The sequence below is a fragment of the Vidua macroura genome, chromosome 2, assembly GCF_024509145.1.
Source record: "Vidua macroura isolate BioBank_ID:100142 chromosome 2, ASM2450914v1, whole genome shotgun sequence".
Taxonomy (NCBI): Eukaryota; Metazoa; Chordata; class Aves; order Passeriformes; family Viduidae; genus Vidua; species Vidua macroura.
This window is the reverse complement of record NC_071572.1, coordinates 102,893,934-102,908,887: the sequence shown is the minus strand read 5'-3', so window position 1 is coordinate 102,908,887 and position 14,954 is coordinate 102,893,934. Positions and strand designations below refer to the sequence as shown.

General features: G+C 39.4%; 1 protein-coding gene across 4 annotated transcripts in view; it reads right to left on the bottom strand.

Moving 5' to 3' along the window:
- APP (amyloid beta precursor protein) overlaps positions 1-14,954 on the bottom strand; it is a 180,225-nt gene that overhangs the window by 102,435 nt on the left and 62,836 nt on the right. For all 4 annotated transcript variants that reach the window (XM_053969332.1, XM_053969349.1, XM_053969326.1 and 1 more), the window contains exon 3: positions 11,022-11,151. In XM_053969332.1, coding sequence (XP_053825307.1) covers positions 11,022-11,151 — 130 coding nt within the window. The remainder of the gene's footprint in view (positions 1-11,021; positions 11,152-14,954) is intronic.

The window sequence follows — 14,954 nt, the reverse complement described above, 5'->3', positions numbered from 1 at the left end:
TTCTTAACAAGTATAATATAATAAAGTGATTGATCAGCCTTCTGAGAATCATGGAGTCAATGCGAATTATTACCCAGCTGGGGGCCTGCAGCGGCAATTTTCAGGCTCTTCTTTTTTATATAGTACACTTTGATTTTTTTCTGATCTGTTTTGCATCTCAAAATATTGTCTCCTATGTTGTAGTCTTCTAACTTTACTGAGATTGCCTTTATTCCCTGTACTCATATACTTTAGTTTTCTTCCAATTAACACATTTTTTCATGACTGATGAGCTCCTGTACAGCTCTGTTAGGCAGGACAATAAATAGCAGAGCAAGGCATGACTCAAGTTAGGGGAAATAGAACAGCCCACTCACACATGCTAACTCTATAGCAGGAAAGGAATCAGATTATTCAAGGCACACTTCTCTGTACTCAGTGAGTTTTTAATAAGTTGGTTTCCACAAACGTCAAGACTGAACAAAGACAGCAGCTTTTAAAAAATAAATACATTTCTAAGAACCTTTACAGAAATTATTAACAAAACTGTATCCCATGATTTAATAAAGATGACTGATACTGCATGACCCATTTTAGTGTCCTTCCTTACATTTAAATATAAACACTAAATAAAGATTAGTGGTATTTCTAAAGAACACATATATTCCAAACCTTCAGGAATCTTGTATTTGTGAATGTTTTTTCCCCCCAGCTGTCTTCAGGTTTTCATAAGCTGAAATTGTGTCTGAATTTCAGAACATATTAGGCTTCACAAATGCTACCAAATGTACTAATTTTAGCACTCCAGCTATTGACATCACTTTCTGTTACTGCTAAGCTGCACAATGAGTTGCACACCAGCTGTCAGTGTTCCTGCTCCCCCTCTCACAGCAGGCAGCACACATGTTTTGCAGCAAGACCTGCAAATGCAAATCTCTAACCACTTTAAAATTTTGTGTCATCCCTCTGGCTGAAGTGATACTTAATGCATTTGACTATGTAAGACGTACTTGGAAAATGGGCTCTGAAATGGCAACAACATCCAGTGAGAAGCAATTTGGATAAATGAATTCTTTAATACCTTATGTATTCATACCAGTGACTTGCTAAAGACACCAATGAAATGGAAAGATGGCATAAAGATAAAATGCTTGGGAATAATTCAGTACAACTGGGACCAGTAATCCTGCTGTGCTTTGCATTATTATATGAGATATTTCTCATGGACAAGTCTTGGTAAGTGGAGTAGAGCATCTGGTATTAGGAGTATGGTTAGAGAAGAGCCTGCTAGTCATTGATGTCTAGAGGGAGTAATGACCATAGATAAGTGGAAAGAATGAAAATACTTCAGATACTAAGGTTTGGTCATCAAAAGCCATTTCAAATGCTAACATTTCAATGAGAAAAAGAACACATTTTAAACAAGGACATGTTTACTTCAGCAAGAGTTCAATTCTATTCCCCTGCTCCCCCTTGCCAAATACCTTCATATGGCTCATTTTTAAATAAAAATTTGGATTCCTTCTACTTCAGTAGTAATTTAATCAAGTTGTCCCTCTCCTTTCTCTTCTGACAAGGAACAGAAATTATTAAGAAATCCAGTACAGGCAGTAAATGTTTCTGCAATACTATCTTGTGCAAAGGCTATCCATGAGTGAACAAGTAACCCTAGAAGGAGCATTTGAAATAAATAGCTCCATAAGCAGCAGCTGAAGATCAACTTTGTAGAAATACTTTGTTGATTATTAACACCCTAAGCAATCACTTCCTGTAACACTGCTGAGTCCTGACCAAACTTTTACTGAAATTGTTACTACTCATGAGAGAAGGACTATGCCATATTACCAGTGACATGGGAAAACAAAAAACTGCTTTGAGGCTTTGCAAAGTTTACAAGCTATCAAATTAACCATCACCTGACAAAACAATACTTTGTTCTATGCAAAGCAAAGCCTTTACCCATCTCTTAGGAAAAATGGCAGTGTGGTCTGGCAGCTCAGCCAGGAGGCAGTTGGGATGGGACAGCTTGGGAGAAAAAGAGCCTATTTGCACTCAAGGAAGATAAAAGCAGTAGCCATGCTACTATAACAATATTACAATCAATATTACAATGCAATATTACAATCAGCATTCAGCCAGCAACGCTTTTGAGAAATAAAATACTAATTACTAGGAACAGACAACTAATAAACACTGGCATTCTTCATGTTAAGGACAGTTCTGAATGGTTAGTAAGCCAGGTTTTAATTATTAGAGCAATAGAGAACTTGAAACTTGTCTATGGCTACAATATGGCTACCAGTGTTCCAAAAAACACTTTAATGGTTAGCAGTTTTAAGTTCTCTGATTTATAAACCAGATTAAAATACAAGGTTTAAAGCAAAACCTGACTGATTTACATATTCTAAGACACAGAGTCTGAAAGAGATTTTCCTGATGTCTGAAAAATGCAGAAGCTGCAACCACATCACAAGAAAGATGCTTTGGGGATTACAGGCTGCCTCACTTCAGTTTCTGGGAAAATCATTAACCAAGTCCTACTGAAAGCCATTTCTGGGCACATGGAGATGATGATGATTAGCAATAGCCAAAACAGATCTAACAACTGGAAATTGTGCTTGATCCACCTAACTTGCCTTCTAGGACGAAACAGCAAAATTGGTGAGTTAAGAACAGAGCAGTAGATACCATCCAACTTAACTTTAGCAAGGTATGCAACACCATCTCCCTCTTGCAACATCTTTGTATCAAAGTTGGAATGTTATGGTTTTCATGGATGCAGACCTAGATGGGTAAATGTTGGGGTTGGGTTTTTTTCTGTTCTTTCCTTGTTACCTGTAGAATTTCTTCCCATCGTATTGCTAAGAAGCACTGATGGCTGGGTGCTTGAGATGGGCGGGGAGGGGAAAGTCTTTTGGTTTTTGGGAGTTTCTCGGGGGGGGGGGGGGGGCAGGCACACCTGATTTGAATGGGGGCAGGTTAAAAGAGACAGGGTTGGGAGCAGCCCCTCTCTCTCTCTCTCTCCCTGAGGGTTTCGTAGGAGGACAGTCTGACCTGCGGCTTGGGGAAAGGATTTCGCTGCCACCACCATAACCCAGCAGGGAACCTTTCTTCTGCTTCTGAGCCTCGCATCCCCTGCCCTGCCAGGACATCCGGCAGGTTTCAGCTCTTTGCTGTGGAATTTCTGATACATCTGATATGTCCACTGCCCCAGGATCTTCTGCTCATCCCTGCCGTTCCAGCCTGCTGCTTTCCGAGAGTCCTGCTAGGGGCACTAAGACCGGCTGCGCCAGGGCTTTGTGGAGCAAAGCCTTTCTTCCACCCCTTCCCGTCTCGGCCGAGCCGCCATTGCCACGTGCTCCCCGAGCCCGCGCCGGAGCGCCCCCTGCCGCCGCGGGGGAATCACCGCACATGCCCTGCCCACCGGGAGCCAGCAGCGCCCCTGCCGGCCGTGACCGTAACTGCACCAAAGGGGAAAGTGCTGCAGCCGACAGAGGCTGTCACTGGGTTCCGGCTTCTGTTTTTTGTTAATGCCATGGTTGTGGTTGTTTGCTTTATTATACACAATAGTAAATAACTGTTATTCCTTTTCCCATATCTTTGTCTGAAAGCCCCTTAATTTCAAAATTCTAATAATTTGGAGGGAGGGGGTTTATATTCTCCATTCCAAGGGAGGCTTTTCTGCCTTCCCTAGCAGACACCTATCTTGTAAACCAAGACAGTGAAAAACTGTGTTGTGGAGCTCTATGTGTAATGGTTCCTGACTGTACTGTACTCACAGCCATACTCTGCCTGGAAGGAAGTAAAAATACCCCACCTCAGGGCTTCTTTTTGGCACTGGTTTTGTTTAGTGTATTCTATCAGTGACGAGAAGACAGGCTGCCTAATGTGGAAGACAGTACATTAGATTAGAGAAATGACCTGCCTCACTGGGTATGCAAATTTTTTGTACCCAGTCCAGATTTTAAAAAATAGTTTCTAAAAGAAGCACAATGCAAATACAATTTCTAGCTTCTATCATTAAACACACCAAGAGAGGAAAAGGGACAGGATTCTGTTCACCAGGACTCTCTTATCTTCAAGGGTAGAATGTCAAAGTTATAACTGTTACTAATGATGGGGCTAAATTGCTCCACATAACTAAGAAACAAAAACTCTGTATTGTCACTAACCCTCTCATAAGCGTACCCAATAATACAGAAGTCAGTGTAACATACTTTCTGCATTCAGTAAAAGTCAACAATTTCTGTGAATGTGCAATGCCACATAAATATTTTATATAAATATTGCTACCTACAAAAAAACCTCATCCTCTTTATAATAGAACTGCTTCTCTCCAATTCTCGTTGTAAGAATTAACTCAGTGAACACAACAGTAGTTACTGAGAGGAGATGTTACCTAGTAGAAGATGTTCTTATTTTGTCAAGTGATTAATTCCAACCTGTTTCATTTAATTCTCTTTGTCGTAAATGAGTCATTATGGACAGAAGCCAAGTCAGAATTAACAGGTAAGATCATGGTCTGTTGACAACTGAATCCTACCCTTAAGGAATAAATAAACAATATGTTCTATGCAAATACTGAGTGACATATAATATTTGCTACTTGCATGGACTTTATGCTCAGAAACACTGTATAGTCTCTTAGTCTAATCCCCAGTATCAGAATGAAATTTTTTTTTAAAATTCAAGTACCTTGTATCACATCAACAGATAAAGAATAATTGAAAGTGTAAATGGATTTTAGAGTAAAGTGAGCAACAGTAAGGAATACATTAAACTCTACAAGAACAGTAAATATATCATATTGTAGGCCTACAGAAAGGATGACCAAATAAGATGGAATAAACCAAGATAAACCACTGGAGTGGAACATTTTGTAATATATCTAAAAGGTCTGTAAGGGCTTATTTTTATAATTAAATCCTTTGCAGATTTCTGCCCCTAGTCAAAAGGAACTAGTTGAACCATCACTGAAAAAAATGTAATGGCAAAGCATCTATCCCAAATGTGTAATATAACACAAGAATGACATTAAGGAAGGTCAGTGCATTATATATTTTTATATACGTGTTTGACAATGTGTATATAAGCTGAAATGTATCTTATGAGTTCCCACACTGAGAAAACATGAAGCTAACAAAAGTTAGCTGATATGGGCACTGCTCAGGAGAACCCAAATTCCATTTGGACAGTTGCACACAACACAGGGAAGCAAAGAGCTTTAAATAGCAGGTTAGCAAATCAGGAGCAAAAACCTTCAAAAGAGCAGACGAAAATTGGCATTATGCTGTGCAGTTCCTCTGACCTCAGCAAATCTCACACACAGTCAAAATGGTTCCTTAAAAAACACACAGTACTGTTCCACTTGTTTTGGCAGAAGACCTGGACAGAGGGATGATAGGTGTAGTCTACTCAGCTCTCAGTTTTCAGTGCTGTTGGCAAGCCACATGTCCAACTTTAAAGAGCTTCAAGAGAAGTAAACTTAAAAAAACCCAAATTAAAAAACAAACAAACAAACAAACAAAAAACCAACCCTGAAGAAGCCACAGCCAAAAAAAATATTATTGAATGTATGAATTGATGGAATTTGGAATGGATGGAATTCTGTTAAAAAAAACCCAAAACACCAAATACACCTGCATGAGAAAGTTCTTCGGTTACTGTTGCTATTCATCCCATGACAATAATATTAAAAATGAAGATTCTGCATAACCACTCTCAACTTATATTTTCCATTGCAGAAGGTTTTTGAAAGAAACTAAGCATCCACATTTCAATACAAAATGCTCCTTGCTACACAGCCATTGTTAGCGACTACCGCAAGTGTAAGCTTTCATGTAAAAGAGAGAGGAACCTAAAGGGAATTTCTGATTGCACAACAAAGATGCCTGTGCTTGCGAGCAAGGGAGACTGGAAGTGTTGAAGGATGTTTGACCTTCAAATGCCAGTTCAAGTTACAAAGATTTTGGATGTTTACACAAGCATGAAGAATTCTTTCCCCAGACACACACTGAGCACCACAATCTATCCAGAAGGAAGGCAGCTGATGTCATCCCATCACAGCCCTGCAGCCCTTGAACCCCAGCTTGTCATTCCATGGGTACACTGCTGGGTCTGCATTTGGCCAAAGTGGGGCCTGACAAAGTCAGTGATGAAGTCTGATGAATGAACATGCTAGAATTAAGCGACTTCCAGTACTTGGAACACATCCTTGTAATGCTGCCATTCTTCCCCTTGCCCATATCGACAATTTATCATTCGAGAGCAGATAAACATTGAGGCACTGCACTGTCACATCCCAAGTACCAGCTTTATCTTTGCCTGAAGGGCAATGTGCCCTAAATGAGAAATCCTTGACTGAAAATTAACCAAGCTCTTTCCTACACTTATTGAAAGCCAAGGTTACAGGTGAGCTCTCTGACACAAACCTTCTTCAAAACCCAGGCTATCTACTAACGATGAGAATGTAAGAACATATTTATAAACAATAAACAGTCTCTTCCAGCTCTTAGGCCATTTCCCGTTTGGCGTAGTTACAGTCACAGCCGCCAGGGGCGCTGGCAGTCTCCTGGGCACGCCAGGTGCAGTGATTGCCCCGCGGCTGCAGGGGGCGCTCTGGTGCGAGCTTGGAGATAATGCAGCTAATGGCGGCTTGGCCAAGACAAGAAGGGATCGGAAAAAGACTTGATTTACAAACCCCCAGGGGCAGCCGATCCCAGTGCCCCAGCAGGACCCTCGGATCTAGCAAGCTGGAACAGCAGGAATGAACAAAATCTGACATGTATCAGAAAGTCCGCAGCTGTAGCTGGAAGCACAGGGCTGTCCTGGCAGGCAGAGGGTGCGGGGGCTGCAGTGCAGCAGAAAAACCCCAGCAGTGCTGGCGAAACAGCAGGGGGCTGGGCAGTGGCAGCCCGGCTCCCAAACACAGCAGACAGAGGCTCCCTTGAGGAAGGGGGGCTGGGGGCAGAAGGGGCTTGAGGTCCTGGGGTTTCCCCTGAGGCACCCCAGCAGATGGTGAATGGTCACCTGTTCGGTGAGGTAAGGTGTTAATAAGGTCCCAATACAACAGCTCCATGAGCTCCACTCACCATGGAAGAAAGGCAGCAGGACATGGAACCCTGCAGAGGTGACAAATTCTCCCCACAGCGACCCCAGCCTCTCTACCTCCGAATGCCGAGAGCACAACAGGGAAGGGAGCTGAACCCAACCCTTTTTTCCCAGCCCAAATGTCGTGATATCTCTGCCCTTCCCAGAGAAAAACACAGGTAAAGAGAGAGTAGCCAGCTGCACCCTTCCCCTGAGCTGCCACTTCTTTGTCTCTCCTAAGTACCCGGTCGTTATTGTCTCCTAGCAACACATATAGGAGGAAATTCCCTGAGAAAAAGAAATGAAAGAATCCTAAACCCCAACACATACCAGCACTCTGACAACAAAAAACCTACTATATATACTGCTGGTTATATTACCCATATTGATTTTTAAATATATTTTTATTATTTTTACATTTTATATATATTTTATATAATATATGTATATATAATATATGTATTTTTACATGTTTTTGCTACGGTTAACAATTATTAACTCTTTTACTGTGCTCCTTAAAAGCACATATTTCCTGAAAAGTAATTCTGATGTTTTGGCCAAGTATTTTGGAAAGTATTGTGTCATAAAAAAACCACAATATCTAGAAACCACTTAAGAAATTCAAAGTGATTAGCGTAAATGTAATGTGTGATAAATTATCTCTCACTTTTAAAATTTCAAAGGTCTATTAAACCTTAACAAAATACAACAAAGGACTGAATAAGGAAAAGTACACTGCTGCTGGGAGTTTGTGACCAGCAGCCAAATGCTCGTATACACAAAATGGCTGTTCCACCTTTTATACCCCTGGGGGTTGCATCAGCTAACCCTGGTCCCTCTCAAAGTCTGTCACTCAACTCTTCTTTGCCATTTATTGGTGGAGACTACGTTCTTATTGGTGGAGACAACTTGATTTGAGGTCAGGTGTTGTCATGCTGCGCCCCCCTAGCAAGAAGCTTTTACAGAACAGGGGGGGAAGGGGACTTATGGGGAGAACAGAGGACGTCAAAACAAAAACCACATAACGTAACCATTCATCAATAAAGCTTCTTTTAACATTATATACCGTATTCATCCCCTAATTGCAAGAGGAAATCATTATATAACCTAACCATAACCTAATGTCACCTCTAAATTAAATGGATAATATTAATATAAAATACTGCTGGAAACCATAAAAAACACACCACAGCATAGACAACTCAAGTGAACAACAGCAGTGTTTGTCCAGGAGCTGCGGACACCCTGGAAGTGTTGCTAATTTGTTGCATTGTTTCACGCAATGAGCGGCGGTTCAGCTATTCTCAGATCCAAGGGGACTATTTCTAGAAGCAATAACAGACATACACAATGATAGAAACAATGAACCGTGCCCAGTGTTCCACAGGAATTCACCCATGTGCTTCTGCATGAAACAACAGTTCAGTGAGAACACTGGCTTCTGCTCATGATATGTATGTGGGACAGAGGACAGTGCAGGTTCAGATAAGGAATGACATCTCACAGGCCCAATCCACGGTTCCACTGCACTTCCAATACTTTTCCAATGCAGTTTCAACACCATGACTCGTAAGTGTTATGTGTATTTTGGATAATTTGTGCGTATAAAAAAAACATACATATAAAATATGCTATGTTGGTAAGAAATATTCTTATAAGGTTTTATGCATGCGAGCCAGAGTCGGGAGATTGCTTCACAGTATGTCAAAACCACGGCTGACAAGAAGGAGGAAGATCTCATTTGCAAACGAATAAACATAGCTCCCCCGGAGATGGGTCCTTCTCCAAGGTGATCCGAGGAACTCCCAAGTGATGAATACTCGATAAATATCTAAGACTGAGATAGCCAGAGCCATCGGAAAGATACATCTCAATGCCGAGTTCGAGTAACTCAATCATGGACATACATCCCTCCCCAGATAGGGTTTTGTTCAGCTCAAGGTGGAGAAAAGAAACTATATGAGTATGTGGAACTCTGAAAGGAAGAAAAGAAACTCTGCCTCAGGCAGAATAGACTGTATAAGAACTGCTTGGATGGCACAGTCGGTGTGAACGTAGGCGACCCTCTGCTTGTAGGAGACCCTATGCTGCAGCAGTCGGACCCGTGTCTCACCCAGCGCCGATTCCCAGGCTCGGCACTGACCTTTTGATTTTGACTATCTGAGACCGAATCGTGATTGCAAAATAAAAATCTGTTTTATTAATTATTAATTTGGCTTTACCACTTTTATCTATAACATAACCAAGATTCTCCTTTCCACAGTGCCCATCACTGTGGTTTTTTTTCCTGCTTTGGATTTCAGAGCTCAAAGCATTATTATTCCAAGTTTCCCTGATTTGTTCAGTTTTAATGTTGGACTTAATGCTCAAGAAGAATCACAATGCCAGCACTTATAAAAGAGACCGATACTGCTCTTTCATCCTGCCTACAAGATAATGGACTTGAAATAAAGACTAAAGAAATCTTCAACCAATGTTGTAAGCCACAAACAGGATATAAATAATAGAGAAAAAAAATATCTTATGGGGAGATTTTTGTTAGGGGTTTGTTTTAAAAAATAATTAAATGCAACTATAAGGAAACATGGAATCACATTTTTCACTGAAAAGGGAAAATTAAAAACCATTTAATACATTCATCAGAAGCCATCAAAGGGGAAATGAATAACCATGTTTGTTACACAACACATCATCTTAGCTTGAAAAATGCGTATTTTATGATTGGCTCTTCACAAATATTAAATTGAATACTCTATGTATTATGGAGGGTTATTTTGTAATACTGTATTAATCCTTTTTAAGTCGTGTGTTAAATATAGTTTTAGGTTACAAGATAACATTAAAATAGAAACTATGCAATGTAAGATATTTTTTCCATGTCTGGAAAAAGACAAAAGCCAGCAGGTTCCTTCCCACAGTCAGAATCTGTAATTCCTAAGTTCTTCTCCTCACTAAAAGTCTTGAATTTGGGTTCTCCTGGAGGATTTGGCTCAGAATAAACTAGTCCTCCAGAGCCTCAGTAGCATCAATAATGATATACTGCAGGTTTAGAAACACTGATTTTATATCTGTACAAACAAACATCAGACCTAGAAACTCTGCCAAACAAAAACATTTCACTGACACTTAGCAGAGATTTTATACACCTGCTGCTTTGGCACTTTTGACCACACTGGTAGCATTTCTGTTAGTTACTCTTCAGTTCCAGCTTTGTTAAGAGCAGCTTGTGCCCTGTGTTTTACCTACTCTACACAAATGAACAAAATTTCTAGAAACATTGCATATTTTCTAAAAATTTATTTCATTATTTGTTTCATGGAATGACTGGTCTAAGTTGCTTTCCATGCCTTTTAGCTGTTTTGGCTTACTAGAAAAGCAAGTTCCAACTCTGAACTCCAGCATTTATCACACTTCAAATGTCAGTGGTAAAGCAACATTCTTAAATATGGAATAATAACAAGAAAATGTCGTGCCTAGAATGTTAATGAAAATGGCAAATTAACAATTCTATTTTCTAATGCAGACAAAAGTAAAGGTTAGCAAAAAAATGAGGGCCCAAACATCCCTTTTAATTGATTTAAAGCACCAAGGACACAGGAGAGAACAGCAAGCAACTGCTACAAAAATAAAGTTGAAGAATGAAATGGGGGAATTTATAAAGTATATTTTGTTTTGTTTCAACAAATACAGATTCCCATAGCCTTTCATGGTAAGAGTCCAATTACTAGATATTCAAAAATTAATGTGAAAAAGAAGGGTTTAATTAGGGAAGAGCAGGAGTACTTTCTTTCTAGAAAATGCAGTTTCAAAGGACTGAACAACTGGACAAAATTCCCTTCAGAAAAGACAATAATAGTGAGGTATAGAAGACATTTATGTAGATTCTCTATCTTTCTCATTAAAAGACTAAAAGAATAGAGCAGGAAAAAACAGACTAAAACTGAGTCACTCACCCAGACATCTGTAGGGAACCACAATATGTGGGTGACCATTGCACTGCTTCCATCCCCTCTTGCACCAGTTCTGTATTGTAACTGGTTGGTTGGCTTCAACAACATTGGTGATTTGCAATTCAGGGTACACCTAGCATTAACAGTAGAGAAAAAGACAAATGTTATCACAAGTATGTACTTTGGGTCGCTGTAACAAATTTGTAACAAGACAATATTCATCTTCCCTCTCCTCTCCCTCTTCTGCTGTGTAAAATATTTATGTCATGGTATGACTGTGTGCATGTATCTGGAAAGCTGGTGTGCCTGTTCATCAGTAAAAACACGTGGCTGCCAGTTCAGAAAAATTATGGTGGTAACTGCTGATTGTCAAAACTATAAATTGCCCAGTTATATTTGACTAAGTTAAAGATCAGCTAATCACAGGTTAAATACCTTCTCTTCCATGTCTAGGCAAACTCCATATACACCACATATTCTCCATACAACTAAACTTAATAGCATGCCTCTATGTTCATCTCAACCATTTTAACAAACATCATAATTCTTGCCTGCTGCACTCTGCCTAGTACTAAAAGCCTGTTTAAATTAAAAAGTTATTCATATTTAGGTCTACATTACCAATTTCTAAATTGTTGAGATCAAAATTCTATCTGCTTTAGACTTCTACAACCACAACCATCACACCAGCAAACTTGCTGATGAATTTATTCGCAAACCACAACTTTGGCTTTTAATCCCCCTCAGTCCCTTTATCCCAACCCCCTTCTCTATGCTAACACAGCCTATAGTCCTCATTTACATTTTTCAAATTGGCAATCTACCAGCCCTAACATGAAATTAGACACTGTATCGGACTGGCTGTAAGGGTTACTGAGTTTCTTAATAAGTATAGTATAATATCGTATAAGAGTATGATAAGAAAGCAATTGATCAGCCTTCTGCAATCATGGAGTCAATGCTAATTATTCCTGGCTGGGGGCCTGCGGCAACACTTTAGCACTCATGAAAGTTAAACATTAAACTAGAATGAAGTTCCTTCTCCAAAGATTAATCTAAGCAGCAAAGTCAATGTAAGGATTTGCACAGATTCCTGTTTTTAATTCCCAACACAGTGCAAGCACTTTGGCACCATTCTGTTGCTGAAGCCTAGCGAAAAACACCAGGCAGTAAAAAACCCCTGACAGTCTGACGCCCCATAAACCAGAAATTCTATGAGACAGCTACAAAACATAATAAATTATTTTGCAAATATCAAATCCGTTTGTGCTATGAAAAAGGCAGTATTTTAGTTTGCCAAACAGCAACAAAGAATCCTTATCTTAGAAATCAGCATGTGATACTGATGCTTCTCCTGTAACTCCAGCTGCAAAACCCTGGCAGAAACCAAAGCTACAGCAAAATCAGCAGTAATTGGGATTCTGCATTTGAGATGGAGGGTCCATATGCTTTTTCTCCAAATCTTTATGGCAGGTCTGTGGAATATGTGGAACTGTTCAGCAACTGACCCAAAAAAAAACTAAATTTCAGATCAGATAACCACTACAAGGATACTGAATTATATAAAATTTCTCAGTGTTTCATTCACCTTTCAATTCTCCTCTGTCCTTCCTGCTATCATCACCTAAAAATACCAACCTTTTCCACACTTCTGTATTTTCACCTGCTTTTTCTCTCATTTTCTGCACAGATTCTGGTATTTTTGAATACATTTGCTCTCCACTTATGTTTTCTGCTGCTAAAATGAAATTGTGGATCCACATTTTCATCTCTGATTAACATGTGGCCTGCTCTTCCTTACAGACTTGATTTGACATCTGTCTTTTTGACCTAATATTACTGGGACTTTTTCTGCTTTCAAATTGCTCATGTTGTATTTTTTCTATTGCCTGAGAAAGCTTGCTGGCAAAATTCAGATATTAACAACATGTGTTCTTCTGAAAACACATAGAACCAAGTGGCAGGAAGATGTAGTGCTTTTAGAAATATCTAGAAATCTTCTCTTCACAGGGTGTTCAAAGACTAAAGCAAAGCCACCCTCTAGTCAGCTGACATGAGACGTCCTGCCCTCACACCTCCTCCAACATTACCAATCCAGCTCATCTGAGGAGAGGGACAAAGAAGAAACTCACCCTTTTTCTGTTTGCTGCAGTTTGCTTTGTGCCATTTCAGCTCCCTAAACTTCCTTGCTGCAAGATCAGACATCTGCTAAAATTTAGCAGAGAAGAAATGAGGAGGAATGAGATAGGAAAACTGACTGTTTCTTCAACAGCATGGACTGCTTAAGCTCAGTGCTTGTACCAAACCACTGTGTAGCATCTCTCCTGCTAAGAAACTCTTAAAAAAATCAGCTTGCAAAATCTGACCATCTCAGATCTGGCTACAGATCCTAAGCTACAACAGCTCAAAATGTATAAGCTGAAAGTCTGCAAAAGCAGGATCATTCAGGAATTTGAAGTCTTGCTGAATATGGGAGACTCTTCAGCCCTCTATATTGCTCCAAACTCCAAACCAGAGCAATGTCTTGATTAAAGGAACAAAATTGCTAGGAACACGTTGATACTTAAGAGTGGTTCCATACTGGTTCCAAAGTATTAGAAGTCATCTTCCAGACTTAAGCAAGTAATTGTCTGTTAGCATATCCACAGATGTGCTGTCAGCAATAGCTTAAAATTAGTTTCTATGACAATCACCTCTAAAATACTAAAAAATACAGACATATTAACTTACATGGTATTACAAGTTTAGCTTTAATAAGATTAGTCTAATCAAATCCTCTTAGATTCCTTATTCAGAATCATAAATGATAAATGTAATTCCTGCTTCTTAGATGAATTCCTGCTTCTTTTCTCTTTTTTTTTTTTTTTTTGTCCAATGGCATTGGACAGACTGGTCAAACTGTGTGGGAACTTGTAAAAATAACATTACATGCAAAACTTTACAGATATTTGAGGAAACACTCATCAAAATATTTTTTTTTAAAGTTTGCAATTGGCTCAAACAAGGAAAGAAAAAAAAATACTAAATGATCTTTATAGTGCTTTAAAACCTCAGAACCTGAATTTACAAGAAAGCCATTTATTGACCCCAGCTCTGGCAGAGATGTCTTCTCAGGCCAAGTGGAAATGAGTAATGAAGGGACAAATCGGATGTTTTATAAATTCCTAATTATTACTGTTCTTCAAGAAAACCTGTGACTCAGGAAAAAAAAAATTAAAAATAAATTGCATTGGCTTGGAAATATTGTGTCATTTCTTCACACAGCTGGAATGGGACATCTTGAATATCATTACATTCCCATGGGATTAGTACTTTTCTAACCTACAATGATACTTATAGAAAAAAAATATGCTGGTAAAACAAACATTACATTGGATAATATTTCCTCATATCCAGATGAACAGCATTCATGTTTCAGTATTCATGTCTGGGCAGAAGAAGAAAAAAATTAAACATGGTATTGTCATTACTGTACAAATAAGTGTTCTTTTTTTTCTGTTCATATATGCAACAGCTATTGGCACTCGCAAAATACAAAGCTGATGTTTAAGAGATACTGTGATGCATCTTCTAAACACTACAGTGTCTTTCTAGTAGAAGCTCCTGTCTCAGCTCAAGAGAAGGAACAGTTTCCCTTTCCACACAAGGATTCATAACAATTTGGAACAGTCTTAGGGACAGTCTTAAATCCAGCACTGGTTTTGGTTTCAACACTAAGCCAGATGCCTGTCGTGGGTCAATGCTAGCGAGATGCCAGGCACCCACAAAAGCCACTCACTCACTCCCCTCAGCTGATGGACAGAGGGGAGAAAATTTAACAAAGGGTTCATGGGTTGAGAAAAGGTCTGGGAGAGAGATCACTCATTAAATACCATAATGGGCAAAACAGGCTCAGCTTTGCGATATAAGGTGAATTTATTACTAATGAAATCAGAG